Source organism: Hipposideros armiger, unplaced genomic scaffold (genome assembly GCF_001890085.2).
Source record: "Hipposideros armiger isolate ML-2016 unplaced genomic scaffold, ASM189008v1 scaffold_1578, whole genome shotgun sequence".
Classification (NCBI taxonomy): Eukaryota; Metazoa; Chordata; class Mammalia; order Chiroptera; family Hipposideridae; genus Hipposideros; species Hipposideros armiger.
This window is the reverse complement of record NW_017732928.1, coordinates 91,798-109,262: the sequence shown is the minus strand read 5'-3', so window position 1 is coordinate 109,262 and position 17,465 is coordinate 91,798. Positions and strand designations below refer to the sequence as shown.

Genomic DNA, 17,465 nt, shown 5'->3' with positions numbered 1-17,465 from the left:
CCAGGGCCCCGACCTCGGGCCCCCGACCCCCCCACTCCAGGCCCAGGGCTCCGACCTCGGCCCGCCGCCCCCCTCCCGGCCCAGGGCGGCCTCACCTGCGGCGGCGAGCCGGCCGTGAACCGCATGGCGCGGTGGTGCTGCTCCTCCAGCATGTCCAGCTGCAGCTCGTCCAGCAGGTCGTTCCGGTCGTCGTCTAGCCGGTCGTCGTCCAGCCAGCCCTCGTCCAGCTGCGGAGAAGCGGCGGCCACATGCCTCAGGCAGGCCTGTGCTGGCGCTCATTTGTGTTTCAGAAAAGACGTTTCCTCGGGGAAATCACTCCTGGGGCGGTCGGACCGGCTCGCGGATTCCAGAGGCGCAGCCCGCCCCACGCCGGGCTCTGCCCGCTGCTTTCCCGCGGGAGGCGCTCTGCCTGCGTCGGGGCGGGCACGGGGCTGAGCGGGCCCCCCCTACACCAGAGCGCCGTTCGGGGCTCCCTGAGCTACACGCACCAGAGGTGCCACCAGATGTGGCACACGACGCCTTCACGGTCAGACGACACCGGGCAGTGTCCCATGGGAGCTCGGGGTTTGGTCCAGAAATGCAGCCTCAGCCTCACGGGCAAGAAGCTGACTCACCTGGAGTTCCGGCCGCGCAATCAGCAGGGACACGTTCTTGTGCTCGTCACTGGTCAGGAGAGCCACGGCCTCTTCTCGGTCCTGGACCTCCAGCCCGTTAATCTGCAAGACAGGAGGGGGTGGAGGGGCCGAGTGCGGCGTCAGCTCAGGCAGGACAGGTCTGTCCTGCTGCAGGCCTGCAGCCGCCACCCACTCGCGGCCAGAACACAGCTCCCACGTCCACGCAGTGTGGAAAGGATGATGTAGAGAAGGAAAGGCCTGCTCCGACTGCTGCAGTGTCTCTCGCCTGGGAGGGGGCCTCATGGGTGTCCATGGCGAGTGTCAAGTACAAGCCATGACAACAGGAGTGGCTGGGACTCCAGGAGGCAGCACTGGGCAAAATCAGTGTCGGAAGACGGGACCTCTACGCGATTTCATCAGGCAGGAGTACAAACGGAGTGTACATTACAGACATTTTCAGATACGATGGGCGAAGAAGCTACAGGTCCGACGGGAACGTTGTGGAAGTTGAGGGGAGAGAAGGAAGTGGAAGAATGCAAGGTGGTTTGTGTCCCCAGTTGGGCACCGTAACTTCTTTAGGTGGGACAGAGGCCAGGGGGAGGGACCCGCCATCACACCGGATAACCCTCTCGCAGGATTTTTGCTCCCTGTCCTAGAAGCTTTGAGCTCTGCTGGTCTGGAGGTTTCAGCCCCAGGGTGGGCCATTCCTCCAGGGGCCATAGGGATGGTCCCACTGCGCTGGGAGGTGAGCCTTCCATCAACTCCTTAAGCCAGCGAACCAGCAGGCAGCAAAGTGGTGACTCTACCACTTGGGTGCTGGATCTTGGTGACCAAGGAGAAATGGGGTCACAGAGGCACAGCGGACCCAGCACCTCCCTGCCGTATAGTAAGTGTGAATGGAAAACTACTGCAAACAAAAAAGGCAGCACGGCTTCAGGTTCATAACCTTTGGGAATGAAGGTTTGGTCACTCCGCCAGGTAAGAGCCCCTGGGCAGCTGAGGAAATTAGAATAAGCAGTGGAAAAAGAAAATCAAAACACTCACGGTGAGGACTGGAATGATAGCTATAAATGAAGCGTGTTGAAAAGGAGAAGCAGCAGAGCTAAGCTGTGGGGCACAAGCTTACAGAAACCTCGATTTCTGTGAGTTGAAAAAGACAAGCCGAGAGAGAAACGGTCTCACTTTGATGCGAAACAGCAAGAGGGCTGGAGGGAAAGCGAGTACCCTGAGAAGCCATTCCATATGATGCTTAAATGCCGAGTCACAGAGTCTGAAAGACTTCTCATCGGTTTTGCTAAATTTGCCAAAGATGTTCCCATTTTAAAGACAAGATGAAACTTGAAACACTTCATCCAAAATTAATCCTTCAGAGCACTCTAAATGAGTTTGGCCCACAAATTACACCATTGGCAGGCTTAGACCCACGCGTGTGTTGTCTTTGGCCCAAAGAGAACTGAAGAAAACAAGGTGAGCTGGCTCATACTGCGGGGTGCCGGGCAGCGGATCTCTCGAGGGCTGCCTCCCCACTTTGCCTCAGTCCCCACCACACCCTGTTGTGCGTCACTCGTTAATTTAACTTGTCGGGCCTCACCACACATATGACTTTGTGGTCCCTGCTCTTCATCCAAAGAGCTGTTATTGGAACCAGAGTGTTTAGTGATGGGCAGGGGACGAGGCCGCCGGTCAGATGCCAACCCACCTGGATAATGCGATCTCCTTCTCGGATCCGTCCATCCTTGGCCGCGATGCTGTTAGGATCAATCTGAAATACACAGTGAGCATGTCAGCACCAGGTGGGTAACTCAACACGCACGGCAGTAACAGCGCTCTCTGAGGCACACCTCACACCGTCACACTTGTCCCTGTGGTTTTGTTCCGCACAGACAAACGAGACTTGGTGCCATGCGTGGAGACACAGACAGGGATGGACTGGCTGCTCCCGTGCTCTCGGACCACAGCCCTGGCAGGCAGCGGACCTCGGGCTCGGAGGGGCAGCGACGAGCTTCCATGTGCGACGAGGAAACATGGTACAGGGCAGTCTTTATTACGCTGGCAGCCATGCCGCAGTCATTTTACCAAATGCTATTAAACGTTGGAAAACAACTTAGAAAATGGAATGCAACTGAGACAACTGGGCTGGAGTACGGGAAAGACGACCCCAAATGCAACGACGACGGGCCAGCTGAAGCTTGGTGGGCCAAGTCTGTCCAGAGGGTAATTACTAAGCCCAGGAGACACAGCCCTTGCCTCATCCCACAGAGACAGTTTACTTCCTGACAAACTTGGGGTTCTGTGCTTGTGAACATGGGGTCTTTGGCAGTGTCCACACTGAAGTCAGCAGGAAGATCAAAACAGCTTCCAGCTGTGTACTTTGAAGCTGCATTTCACATATATGGATTCAACTGTATACACTCCACCAAGAAGAAGAGGGAGAGAGAAATACTACGAAAAGAGTACGATTCCATTCACCACCCGTCAATGGACCTGAATGGGAAATTGTGTACTGTTCCCTCGGGTTGGAACACACAAATCATGCAAACGGCTCCATTTTCTGGCCGATTTCTTGGCCTCTGAAGGGCAATTTTGCTGTCTGTGCTGACATTAGAACTTACCCCCCATTAAGGATGGAACTCCATGGAGCGTGATGAAGGGGACAGAGACATTTGTCTGTGTCTTCCCAAAGAATTCTCAAAGAGCCAGGGTTAAGGTTGGTCAGCACGTAAAAGAAAACACGTCTTTCGGTCTGGATATGACAGTGACTACCAACGGGCCTTCATACCTCACTGATATAAATCCCTAAGTCGTCTTCGTCGTCCGTCCGGTAGCACACGGTGAGGCCCAGCTTGTCCTGGCTGTTTATTCGGTAGAGGTCCACCTCCTGACAAAGAAAGGGCGTCCCCAGTAAGAGTCCTGTAGCGGTGGCCGCAGGGGGCACTACAAAGGCTTTCAACATAGTTTGCTTAAATGATGAACTGAATTTCTTTACAATCAACTCGACAGTGGTTAACTTACTGAACAAAAAGTGATTATGGACATGGGATCGATGCCCAGGGTATTTCTGACCTTTCAGTCAATATAAAGTCATTTTGAAAACAGTTATTTTATTGATTTCCCCAAAAGAAAAATGACCCATATTTCACTCAGCATCAAGACTCCTGGGGTAGGGGGCTTTTAAGAAGCGTTCTTTCAATGTCGGTCACAATTGAGAATATTGCCATACACCAAACCACCCAGCCGTTTCACTACACGTTTCCAGTGTGGTGAAGATTACTTCACGCTGTGTTCCTTAATATTCACAAACAGATCACACACACAGTGACCCAAGAACGGAGGGTAACGTGACTGACTGTGCAATGAATGCTTCCCGCAATAGCTGCGATATTTACAGTGGAAAAATTAGTTTCAGCCACTATGACTGCAAATTAAATAAGATGAAAGCACAGTGAGCCCAACGTGAGAGGAGCACTGGGACGCCACTGTGCCTGCTGACTGGCCTGTGCTACAGAGTGAAGTCAGAAGCGGGGGAATTTTGGAGCCTTGGGAGGAAGTTCCAGAGCGTGTGTGTGGGGGGTGCCCCTGAAGCTGTTAACAGGACAGGTGGCCCTCTCCCCACACTGCCACGCACCCAGGCCAGATCCCGCAGAATGAGGCCCGTTCGAAGGGCCCTGACAGGGTGCGCTCCCTCTGGCTGACCCCTGGTCTGGTTTTGATAGTGTCATCTGCTCAACAACCAGGAGTGGGGAGGGCTCTGAGACGGGGTCGCCTAGCTACTGTCTTTGGGGACGAGTCCTCTCTCCAAGCTCCTCTTGGAGGGTGTGAGGATGCAGCTGTCTGGCGGACTCCATGCGGCAGTTCTCTGTGGAAGAGCCTTGCTTCAGCTCCCCGTGAGAGGCAGGTGCCCACAGCACGGACACTTTGTAGGCCGAGGAACAGCAGGGACAAAGGTCCTAGGACAGGAGGACGAGAGAGGCAGGGCAGAGTGTGGCCAGGAGACCAGGTAGGGCCCCACAGGCCAGCTGAACTCCAGTCCCCGCTGGCAGGGAGGGGCACGTTGAGGACTCGATCTTCAGAGCAGACTTATGAGCAGCAGTGCGGGCCTAGCGCAGGGCAGTCCTCTGGGAGCAGCTGTAGCTTTGAAATGGTCTGGTTTTAAAAGCGACGAGTGGTCCTGGGTGAGCAGATTCGGGCAAAGCCCATTTCGAGTCATGAGGCAAAGGATACCTAGAGTTCAGGTGCCCACGTGACATAGATGGCAGATGGGACGGTGTGGGTTCCAGTGTTTCCCTGCGTTATCTGGATCTTCTTTGGAACTCTAAACCCAAGCTGGGAAGGTCCCATTTAGAAGGCACACGGAATGACTTAGTGGTGGTCACCCAGCTTCCGAGGGGGTCAGAAAGACACAGCGGAGGCTGGCTGCGGATGGTCAAGCAAAGGGGGAGCCATCGAAGGTCTTCAGAAGCTCTTGACAACCAGCTGTACAAGCTGCTACTGTCGGGGCCTGCAGAGCTCCTGCCAAGTTCACAGGCAGCAGGTGCTGAACAGTGAAGGGTGCAGCGTCCACCTTACGCACGCGCACAGCAACCCGACCAGATGAGCCTGCGCGTCCAGGCGGAAAAGAGACCCGACTGGAAGGCGGGCTTGGCTCTGCCATGAACGAGCCAGGTGCCGCTTCTCTGAAGCTTCTCAGCTATTCTACAGTCTTACAACCAGGCACGGTACCCAGAGCTCAGTGGCAATGACAGGTCCTCAAAGTTAGTGGGTGTTTTGTGAATTCTCAACATCTCATCCTGACTCTGAGCTGGACGCAGAGCCCTACACATCACAAAGCATAGCGGTTGTCAATGCATATGTGTCTGTGATGATGGAGATAAGATTTCAAGGACCATTAATCCAACTGGCATAAATAATGCACCACCATTCTCTGGATTACGGCTCCCGCCATGGTGTCCTGTTGCTCACTGTCTAGATGGGCTGCCGGATAAAAACGAACAGCCAAGCCTGACATTTCAGATGGAACTGAAACGACAGTGCAATTAAGAGAATTAAGGGGCCATTCCACCTAGACGATTCAAGCTTTCTGTTTCACCGGCAGCCACTTTAATCAGAGGCTTCCCAAAGAGCATCCGATGGCTTATCTGCCTCTTGGAGGACTGGTCACTGGAGCATAACTCTGTACCTTACTGGTCCAGGGCTGTTGTATACATTTCTTTAAATTGTCTCAACACTTTCTGCCTCTATGCATGATGCTACGTGTGATGCAGAGATGCCTCTAAAAAGTCACCTGCTTCATGAATTAGCCCTGGCGTTGAGGAGATGGCGCATTGAAAATAAGGGGCAGAATCCTTAATTTTCTGAAAGACACAAGGCTACACTCTGGGGTGGTTGTTGGAATGCAAGTGGCTGACAGGCAGCCAGCAGCAGTCTGTACGTTAGATTAACTTGCTCCAGTTTAGACCATATGCATTAGGGAGAAATTTACATTTTCAAAAACATGTTGTCATTGGGTCAGTCATGCCTCTAGTGCCCAGCACATGGGAGGGTCGTTTGTTTTTATTGTGTCGTCTTCTGTTTTGGAACAAAAACTTGGTGGCTTTGAAGGAATGCTTGAGGAACATAGCTGTCTCATATATCCTGCTCTTTCTGTGCCTAAAAAACCTGCTGCCACTGGCGTGCTCTTCCGCCTCAGGAGTATGGCGGGGCGGCCCCGATCAGACAATGGCTGGCCATGAAATTGAATGAGACGTTACTGGATTTTGATTGTGCCAAAGCGCTTACCTGTCAGTGTCGGGTAGCTTTTTGAAAGGCACCCTATTACCCTATTCTGTAAAATCAGTTTCCAGAAAACGCGCTCATGTTTTTGAAAACACACTGAAATATGAAACAGTTTTCCCACAGTATAAATAACCTTAAAAACTTATTTCTGTTTTCTATCGCTCTTACTAAAAGGGAAATGAGGAGTAGAAGTCTGTGAACTGGTGTCCTGTAAACATTTCACATCTCAGAGGTGGGTGTGACATCACACAGCACCCGTAATCCTGAGCCACTTCCGGCCTCAAGTAACACAGAGAGTTATGATTGGCTTGATTCCTCCAAGACCAGTGTCAGGAAACCTTTACGAGGAACCAGTGGGCGAAATCTTTTGTTGTTGGGTGTGGGCAGCGTCCACTTTAACACTTTGTCATCTGTTCTTGAGCATCTGCACAAAAAGTGATGACAAGGAGAAGGGGAGGAGCTAACACCCATCACAGGAATGTGCGCATGGGGGGGGGGGCTGTGTGACTTGAGAGGCCCAACGGGACTTCCGACCCTGTCTTCTCAGAAATTTAAATAAAAAGCCCACATTTCTGCTTTCGGATCTGATCGTCAAGCTCTGTGATGGAAGGGATAAAAAGCTCAAATGCCTTTCAAACAGCCAGAAGTGGTTCTTTTGAAAGAAATTCACCAAAAGTAGTATTTCATGAGCATCCACAACTCGTTCACGTTTACTGAGCATTTACTGCGGGCCCTACAGCGAGACAAGGACGCCTCATACCTCCAGCTCCAGCTCCTCCCTGTCCAGGTCCTGGTGGGCGCCTCCGATGTAGTCACTCGGGTCATAGTACTCATGGGCACAGGGATGCCTGCGAAGAGACAAGGACGGTGAAGGGCCACCCGATTTCACCACCCTGACAGCAAGGCCCGCCGCAGCAGGTGGCGGCTTTGTCACCGCTCACGCCGTCTGGTCAGGACCTCCGCCATCACATTTCCACCACTGCTGACGTCACCTCCCAGGAAGAAGGGGTCAGATGGGACCGGCTGTGCTGTTTCCGGTCTCCAGCCCAGCCGCCTAGCTGGGGACACAGACCTTCCTGTTCCCCCAGGTCGGTGCAGCCATCGGTGGGCTCTGCTGTCCCCGCCCGCACTTGGCTTTGAAACGACAGACTGGACACGAGTGCTCACTCTCGCGGTGGGCTTTCCATGCCCCGGGCCCGGGGCAGTCCTGGCCTCAGTGCTGAGGGCACTGCTGGAAGGCCTGGCTCCAAGCACCAGCCACGCCCCCTCCAGCCCCACACATGCCGCTGCCGACCTCTGACCTGGCAGCACCGGACAGGCCTGACCTCTTGACTCTTCTGACATTTCCTAAGTGCCCCTTGGGGTAAGTCATGTCAAATGCAAGAGACTTGAGAGGAAATTAGGGGTCTGGCTTCTACAAGGCCCGTCACTGTGACAGTTCAACATCCGAGAGTCAGGAGTCTCCCGAGAGGCCTCATGACTATCAAGAGGCGGTTCGGTCTGTGATGTCAGGAACGGCCAGGATGGTCACGCTCGGCGCCTCGGCCAGTCCCCTGGAATCCTGGATGACACACAGCGTCATGGCTGTGATCTGGGTTCTGCGGTGAGACCTGCCGTCAATCTAGCCACCGATGTCCGCTGAGTGCAAGCGGCATCTGCACCGTCACTGCGCCGAGGCGTGTGATAGACCTGAGCTAACCGCCCGTGCACACGGAGGGGAGGCCTGATGGCGCCCACCTCCACTTTACATGCTGCGGCTGCAGCCACACTTACTCTGTAAAGCTGGGCATCGGCCCTGGGTTCTGATGCCAGCTAACCATGAAAACCAGGGGTGAAGGGCAAGCTTTTGTGTCATGGAGACACGGGTCCCTGCAGCTACTGAGCTGCTAACAGCTTTCAGTCAGCGTCTCCCGAGGAGGTGAAAATGCCCCTGACATAACGCGCCAAGTGAGTCACCTGGACCAGGAGCCAGCCGGGACATGAGTGACATCAGCCCGAGGCCGAGGCCGCAAGTGGACATCTTGCCCCCAGACGTGTAAAGTCCCATAAGGAAGGCTACACTGGACTGGACATCCTTCAACCCAGTGCTGACCTTAGAGAATTTCTTGCTCTTCTTTTTATCCTAAATATCTTACATCAATCACAAAACTGACGACACTGGTTCGTACCACGTGCCGTGCTGAGAGCGTCCCATGCTTTACTTCATTTGATCCAGCAATCCTATGTGGCAGGTACCACTGCTGTCCCCGTTTTAACAAAGGGAAACTGCAGCGCAGAGGAAATAAAGCACATCGCCCCAGGTGAGGCAGCACTCGAGGGCTCTGAGTGGCTCTGCGCAGGGACGCGGGGCTGTTTGACGGAAGGTGCGGCTTCCACAGGTGCGTGCGGACCCCCAGGTGGGTCCAGGTCAGACGTGAGCCCCTGAAGAGTGGGGCCACAAGCCAGGCCCCTCACCTCCTGCTTTGTTTCTAGGAAGAATCACCAGCAGTGCCTATGTTTACCGCCTCAGAGGCTCCACGTGGCCACGTGGGTGTTGAAATTTTATTCTGAAACATTTTATGACATTAGGAAGTAATTTTGTTCTTAGAATATAATTTGAATAACTGCTCCAGGGTTATCATGGACTAGTTAATGTGTTGGACTGGTTTTGAGCAGGATTCAATTTACTGCCTCTATAAATGATAAAGCTGAAAACGGGTAACCTGGAGGAACGCTATGAGGCCATGAACTCTTCTCAGCACGTGGATGGAAGCCCCGGTCCCCACACATCTCCGGCACACTCGCCACGTCACTTACCCCTCGGCCAGGAGGTAGGGCTCCAGCACAGGCGGGGCCGCGGGGGACTCCTTGGCCAGGGCCATGATGTGCTCGAAGGTGATGTCGGTCTGGGTCCCCACGTCCACCAGCTGCGCCTCGGGGACAGGTGTGCACATCCGGGCCCGCGGTGTCCTCCTGAGCACCTGCACCACGATGGGCTCCTGCGCTGTCTTGAAGGCGTCCACAGCCTGCTCGTGGGTGGCCCGGGACAGGTCCTTGCCGTTGACCTGTGGGGACACACAGGGAGGGGGGCGGTCCAGTTAAGCAGAGTCTGGCTCGGCGGTTCTCGCGTGTCAGCTGCTGAAAGAGGGACAAGTCGCGCAGGCTGGGCACGTGCTTCCCCAGCAGCGCGGCCGGGCGGGTGAGTCTGCAGCTGGCAGACTGGGCAGGAAATGGTACTCGCACGGTGGGAATGTCTGCACCACAATTCCGTCATCTTGCTGGTGAGGGTGAAGGGCAGCCCGAGGCTCTGGGCCTTGGTTGGTCCGGGCAGCTAACCAGAAATTAGCTACAGTTATGGTTAATGGGGGTGTTTTCCTAGTTGGTGTCAGGGGACGTCAGTTTTGCTTTTATGGACGCAATATCGAGTTCCCTTTTTAAATGAATTCTTTTGCTTTTCTTTAAAAAGTCAATTGGAAATATTAAGTAAATGATGATGCAGGCACAGGTGGACAGGGCTGACGTCTGGGGCACAGCGGCTGCCTTAACGGCAGTGCCGTCTCCACGTGCATGGTCCCTAGGTCCCGCGACAGCCGTGGCCTACACTGTCCACTGCTCCTCCTCACAGCTCTCAGCATCCCGGGCAGCTGGCAGCACAAAACGGTGTTCACCTCTCCTCTAACAGCTTCAACTAAAAGGCATGAGGTGCCCTTGGCAATGAGTGTGGGTGAGAACTTCGGGGGCCGTGTCCAGGAACCCCGCCGTCCGTCCTCCCCCGCCATTGGCAAAACCCACTAACTCAACACGGCCATCCTCAGAGCGACGTGCACGAGGAAACAGAAGGCAGAACGCCAATTCTAGAAAGTGGAGTCATCCCCAGCAGCCTGGAGGTCCAGCTACGGAACTCACCCCTGACCCCCACAGCAAAGGACCATGAGGTTCTGTCCCCACAGTTTGCTGATCTCTACTGACTGCACAGCACGAGCAAAACACGGTATAGGCATCACATCCGCAGAACAAGTGTCTGCAGCCCTCAGCATCTCAGGTCTTCTCTCTGGAGAGAAATGCGGACAAATTCATGTCCCTTAAAGTAACTGGGTCCTGAATGTGAGTCCCTCAGATCCACAGCCCGTGGTTCACTCGGCTTTTGGTGTTTCTCGGTGTCAAAACGAGCACTGACCCTTTTCCTGCCGCCCCCGTGTCCTCTGCTTCAGAGAGCACAGGGCAGGTGGCTTCTCCCAGTCCAAGCACGAGCACAGTCTGCAGCTGGTGTCCCATCTCCTGAGCCCTGCGCTCCGTCCCATGGGGACAAGAAGTCAGGCGGATGCCTGGCCAACAGCGGCCGGGCTCAGAAACGTCGTCGGATTCTCCCCTTGTGTTGAGGCCCATGGGGACAACTAATGACTTGCATTCAGTGCACTTAAGTAATTTACTTCCATCGCAGGGAGTTAGGACAAGGGCCCTGGGCTACAGAATGACTCAGGTGCACCAGTGAGAGTGGCTGGGCCACCAACCCTGCACCCTGCACCCTGCGGAGCTGGGACCACCAGGGCTGGGCACACGGCTGTCTCCACTCTTCCTCCTTTGAGAAAAGAATAAGAGACACACGGGCACTCTAGCTTTCCAAACCAGTCGACCATCTCAACCCCTTCCCTGCTCAGAGCCCAGAGTGCTGGGCGTGGCCGGGCGGCGATGGGACAGGGTGGCAGCTTGGAGCGCCCAGACTTCCTGCCGGGGCACAACTGCTGGAGCCAGAATCATCCATGGGCGACAGCAGGGGCCACGCGATACAGGAATTGAACATGTGATAGTAAACGTGTCCCCGGGTTAAACGGATGCCCCAGACGGCACCTTGGGAGGTGCGGGGTGGCCGCCGACCGCCGGCCAGGCTGGCCGCCGACCGCCGGCCAGGCTGGCCTTCCACGAGCCGCGGGAAGGTTCACGCGCTGGAGTCAGGCACTGGGGCTTTGGCGTGGCTCCTGCAAGACGTGCCGGCCGTGCTCTCTCTCTGTGTAAATACACCCCATCTGCAAAGGAGGTGAACGGGGCTCTCTTCCAGGAAGCCATCCTGGAAGCCTCCAGTTTGTACACACAACACACAAGGGCATCTTGAGAGCAGCACGGCGGGCACATCAGCTGCCTGGACAACAAGCGTCCTCTCGCCTCTCGCTCCCGCCTGCCCTGCGCTGGGAGAGCTCGGACTTCACCCCGGGGGCTGCGGTTTGCATCTGAGTGGCTCCAGCCGTCATGCCAGGGACTTCAGGCTGACGGGATGGAGGGCATGTGCCAGGGGTCTGAGGTCTTGTTCCTTCTGGGAATAGGGCCCCAGGCGGGGACTGTAGGTGCCTGCACGTGTGGCCTGGCACCTGGGGCACAGCAGGGCCACACTGGGTGCCACCGAGGCTCACGGAACATCCCGAGGGACGCAGAGCACAAACGTGGGAGAACTGGGGTCTCTGATGATGTCACTGAGCAAACGAACTACCTCATCTTAGGACCTCTTAACCCCAAACTTCCTGTCATACTCAGCACGACGTTCCGTGTGCTCCAGGCCATTCTGACTTAGACCTGAACTCCCCAAACATTCCCAGAGCTGTGACATCACACGGAAGTCCTGTGACCTCAGGCCGCAGAGCATTCCTACCTGTTCCTACAGATCTCCTTCCACCTGCCTGACAATGGAAGTGCTGTCCTGACTGGGAGCATCTTCACTGGCTCATGTCATAGAAAAGTGATGGTAATCACTGCTTTCCCTGAGTACATTTCGTAACCCGATGCCACAGCTGCTGAGCGGGTATTTCAACGGTGCCTAAACAAAACCGGAGGGACCCCCGGCCCAGTCAGGGTAGGAGGGTCCCTGGGCAAGCAGGTCCCGCGTCTCAGGGCTCGTGAGTGCCCCGAAGTGGGTGATTAAAAGGCGCTGACTCAGCGACCCCCAGAGCACCCACTCCCCGGAGCTGTGCAGAGAGGTGGTGAGACCATGGGGGGCCGGGGACCCTGGGGTGGCTGGGTACTGCCCTGTTGTCCCCCTTCGCTTCTCGCTGGATGCACAGAAAGGTCCTGTCACAGCTGTGCCCGACGGAGCAGTTCCAGAAGATCAAAGCCGCATCTATTTTATTCAGACACAGTTTGGGCAAGCCCTCTTTCTCACAGCTCAGGGATGGGGGTGCAGGAACCCCAACTCTGGGCTCAGGCCGTGATGGAACCCCGACGGTGGGCTTTGGACAGTGTAACTATTCTGAGTCTCAGCTTCCTGACCCGGAAAATGAAGGTGATTACAGTGTTGGGGTTTTACAAAGTTTAGTGAGATAACCTACGCCTAGCGTCTAACGTGCAAATCCTAAGCATTTCCTAAGAAACCACTGCTAATGGGGAGTCTACACCAGGATGGTCACATTTTCCCTGGAGAAAATAATCTATAAATCAAAGAAGCAAAACAGCCCAGTTAGTGGCCCCAGGGGACATCTGGCCACTGAATGGCCCCCTGCCCATATGCTCCAGGCCACCGCGTCCATGTTACTATTCTCAGCCCCAGGTTTCTATACATTATCCGGAGGCGCAACAGATAAATTGTGTCGGACTTGACCTGCCTCACAGCTCCTTGACAAGGCACTTTAGGGGTCGTTACACTCTCTTAGCAGACGGCGAGGCAGGCAGTTTACCAGCCTAGACGATCCACTGTTGCAGCCGAATGTGTTTGGAATTACCTTGTGCACATAACACTTATGACACTGTCATCTAGGAGTCACATCGCTGAGACTTGGCAGGGTGATGACTCCCGCGCGTGCTGCCAGCCACCCGAGAGTGACAACCTGTATTGTGGGATTAGCATGGCATCTACATTACACAAGATGCAGTGGTGATGGCTGCAATTACAGACTGAGTGCTCATCCGGTGACGTCTGGCCCGGTCAAATTCAATATCATTAACTCGCCCAATTGAGCAGATTGCTTTGAAAACAGTTTATGCAGCTCTAAAACCAAGTAAATGGAATGTTTTGGAAGAAGAAATGCTGATTGCAAACTTTATCTTTATTATAAATGAGATGCTTAAGTTATTCACCTAAGGCTGGCTGGTCCCCCGTGACTGAGGTGCAATTATGGTAAAAATCCAATCAGTCTGTCTCGAGGCAAACATCACAGCCACAAATACGACGTGACGCTAAGGGGCCTTGGGGGGTCCTGTGCCGTGAGGTCTCCTGAGACGAGGCAGTCACGCTGAGGGTGAGGGAGCAAGGCTCCTTCCTGGGTACCAGGGCGTGCTGCTCCTGTGTGAGGCGCCCGCGACGTCTTCCCACATCCCGAGACTAATGCGGGAGGTGGGGGGGGGGCTGTCCATTGGGGGTGACAGACACCCCACACATCCGTCTCAGTCCTCCAGCCAGGACTTCCTGTGGTTACTTAGGAGACTTGTTCCCTCCCTGGCTGATGGAATGCCACTTGGGAGAATTTCTTAAGGAAAATCAAGGCCACAGCACGTGTGGACCGCTTACAGTTTGGTCAGATAGAAGGCACTGTGGGCAGCGTTTTTTTACCAAAACCGCGAGGGAAGGACCTGAGCTGGCGGGGTGGCCAGACTGCTCCCAGGGGCTCCGCTGCAGGACTCACCGAGCCCGTCACCCAGAGAGGCCTGCTGTGCACCGTCTACCTGGAAACAGCAAGGCTGAAATGATGTACACGCTGCGTCACCTCTCAAACCAGGAGCCCAGAAACCTGCAAAGTTCTCTACAACTTAACTGCAAGCAGTTCTGGGTATGTTTTAATACAATATTTCAAAAAGACAGGCCATACACTCTCCAAATTAGAAAATAAGTGTCCTTTATGGGAAGACATTTGGTTTCTGAGGATCTGTGTCTCACGTCACCTCTATTTCTATTACACGTGCAAATGACCCAGTATAAAAAGCTAATGCAATTTAAAACTCAGCCTGCTATAAATTGTGGCCCTGGATAAAAGCCAACTTTTATAGGGTTCATTTAATTAAATTCTGTAAAATATCATACCTATGTTTTCAAACTAATTAAAATTGAGATTCCACTGGAAGCAATTGGCAATAATAAAGTATATACTGAAAAGTAAAAGGTTTTAAGCCCCGACTGAGGTTGAATAAAAAAGGAAATCTTGGTGTGACATCACCAAGATGGCGCCAGAGGTTGTTCCTGACCCCATTCTCCCACCCCTCCAAAAACAACTAACAAGCATTCAAGAACAGGACACCACTGAGCAAGTCCTGGATACGGCGTGAGGCCGAGGCAGCCCCTGCAGCACAGACCACCGCAGGCCGCCTCAGAAGGTAGGAGAAACGGCCACCATCGACCGCGTCGCCCCTGCCCCAGGCCAGCTGCACACGTGGAGAAAAAGAATTAAAACAGAAAAGAAGATTTGTTTCTATTTGCAGATGACATGAATTTACATATAGGAAATCTGAAACACTCAACAAAATACTGTAAGATCTAATAAAAAATTCAGTAACTATATAGCATACAAAATTAACATTCAAAAATCTGTAGCATTTTTATACCCCAACAATAGATTTTCTAAAAAAGAAATAAATTGATTCTATTTACAATAGCATCAAAAACAATAGAATACTTAGGAGTAAAGTTCATTAAGGAGTGAAAGTTCTCTCCTTTGAAACCTACAAGACATTGATCAACGAAACTGAAGAGGAGATAAATAAATGGAAAGGTAGCTTGTGTTCATGGATTGGAAGAATTACTATTGTTAAAATATCAATACTACCGAAGCCATCTATAGATTCAAAATACAACCCTTATCAATATTTCAATGGCTATATATATATATATATATATATATATATATATATATTTTTTTTTTTTTTTTACAGCAGTAGATAAAACACACCTAAAATTTGTACGGAGCCACAAAAGTCCCTGGGTAGCCAAAAAACCCCGAGAAAGACAAAACAGGAGGCACCACACTTCCTGATTTCGAGCTATCCTGTAAAGCTACAGCCAGTGGAACAGCATGGTCGTGGCGTAAAAACAGACACACAGACCAATGGGACGGAATTGGGAGCCCAAGAATAAGCAGAGCACGCCGTCAACTGCAGCTAAGTTGAACACAAACCTGATTAAAATCATAGATTCCAAACAAGACTGAAATGTTATACTTCACATATTTTTACATACATACACATTTAGTGAGAGGCATTTTCAGTGTAAAATGCCCTTTCCTAGGTACCATTCTGATCGTATCTAGCAATGACCCTGTGTCTCTTCCTGCTCCTGGTGCCGCTGCCGTTACAATGGCCGCTGCAAACAAACTCGGAACACAGTGTTCACTTTTCACCTTATTTCATAAAAGCTAAAATCCTCTCTGTATTCCTTTCGTTTAGCAAACACAGGTACACACGGAAATCTTCTGTAAAAGCAAAGTCGCGTAGAGGGAACTTTTGAGAAGCAGGGGATTCTGCTGTTGATTGAAAAGGCACTCAATCTCATACCTCAACCGTTCTCTGCAAAATGGGGCACGTGTCCCCCAGCTCAGGGGGCAGGCTCCTGAAACTCAGTTCGTCCGGTCACATGGGCACCCCACACTGCTGGTGATGTAGAACTGCAGTAAAAACCCCAGACCAAACCCGCTTACAGGGTCCCTGGATTTTCAGTTCCGACCTTTACTGGACGTCACTGGTGCGAAGCCGCATCATGACGGACTTCCAGAGTCTTCCTGTGAACATTCTCTAATCTCCTTCTCCGTCTCGCTCCTCCCACTAGGAAAGCTGGGGTGCGTGTCAGGACCACTCTGCTGCCCGGGCGTCCTCAGGGCAGGGAGGTGGCCCCACGCTCTCGTCAGCGCAACCGCTTTGGAGAGGGTGCTGTGTGGGGGGGAACCATTTCAGTGCTGATCCAGCAGGTGGAATTACAATAAAACACGAAGCCAACCTTGTGTTTGTCCTGAACTTTGAAAAAATTTTATACTGCCCAATTTGTTGGGGGAAATTTAGGTTAGGGAAGAAAATGTTCGCCTCTACTCTGCTGGGTAAACACTAATTTCCAAATTAGGATACAATTCCCAAAAGAAAAACCTTCACCTGATCAGCTCACGTCTTGCCTGGAATGAGTGGGGGTTCCAGGGAGGGCCCTTCCACGCAGAAGGAAGCGGATGTGTCTCTATTTCACTGTCGAAGTATCAGTTTGCTGAGAACCCTCCCTTGCAGCCAAAGACGAGGGACAGATTTATAGCAAGAGGTTGTACACATTCTAAGTCATCTCCACTGAAATATGGAATTACCTAATTGTCACTGTGAGAAATTAATGCAGAATTCCTGAAATATTGGTTTTGAAAGAAGAACCAATAAAAGTGAGTGGGAATAACAGACTGGAGACAGCTATGGTGGGAGACGCAGACGCTGGGAAGATTCAGAACCGTTATGAATCACAAATAAACTTAAGTTGGCACTTCTTTCTCAAAGATTTATAAATGTGACTTGCAAGTGGCACAGGAAGGGTAACGACGACACCCAGGACATTCCTCACCTCGGAAGGTGACTTCAAGGCACCGCAGGGTTTTAAAATATGACCACGTTCTAATAACAGATCCTTGCCTTTCTGGTGATCAAAAACGAAACTGGCAGAATAATTACATGTTTTAGTTGCACAGAACACCTGACATACAAGAGGTCAGAGTTAAGTTTGTTGAGCTGAACAGAAAGAAAAAAATGAAATTAAAGATGTTTGTGGAAAGTATGAACTGGGTTAAAAACACTGTAAGATGTGTGTGTGTGTGATTTAACCGATAAATGCTGCGAACCGAGGAGATAAATGATGACGTGAACAAAGTATTATAAATACACTCTTGCGAAAAGAAACCGCTGATCCTTCCCACGCCCGTTTCCTCTAGGTGATGGTGGTGGCACGTTTTAGTGCAGGAGCGTAACTGTGCTGGTTCCTGGGACCTGCTGGATTATCTCAGGTTACCCAGCACCTGGCCTCACAGCCTTTCTAGACACAAGTCCCCAGTCGGCTGCCCCAACGGTTCTGTCACAACCCGGGACAAGAACCGTGTCCCCAGGCCTCCCACGGGTTATGGACACTCAGTTAAAACGCCTCGACCTCAATTCCTCGTTCTCAGGTTTGGTTCC

At 52.6% G+C, this 17,465-nt stretch overlaps 1 protein-coding gene across 1 annotated transcript in view; it reads right to left on the bottom strand.

Annotated features, from left to right (window-relative positions):
• LOC109377835 (E3 ubiquitin-protein ligase PDZRN3-like) overlaps positions 1–17,465 on the bottom strand; it is a 109,490-nt gene that overhangs the window by 2,109 nt on the left and 89,916 nt on the right. The window contains exons 2-7 of the mRNA XM_019634313.1: positions 9,183–9,430; positions 7,147–7,234; positions 3,394–3,492; positions 2,314–2,376; positions 615–716; positions 56–227 (exon numbers count right to left, since the gene is read on the bottom strand). Of these exons, the coding sequence (XP_019489858.1) occupies positions 56–227; positions 615–716; positions 2,314–2,376; positions 3,394–3,492; positions 7,147–7,234; positions 9,183–9,430 (772 nt within the window). The remainder of the gene's footprint in view (positions 1–55; positions 228–614; positions 717–2,313; positions 2,377–3,393; positions 3,493–7,146; positions 7,235–9,182; positions 9,431–17,465) is intronic.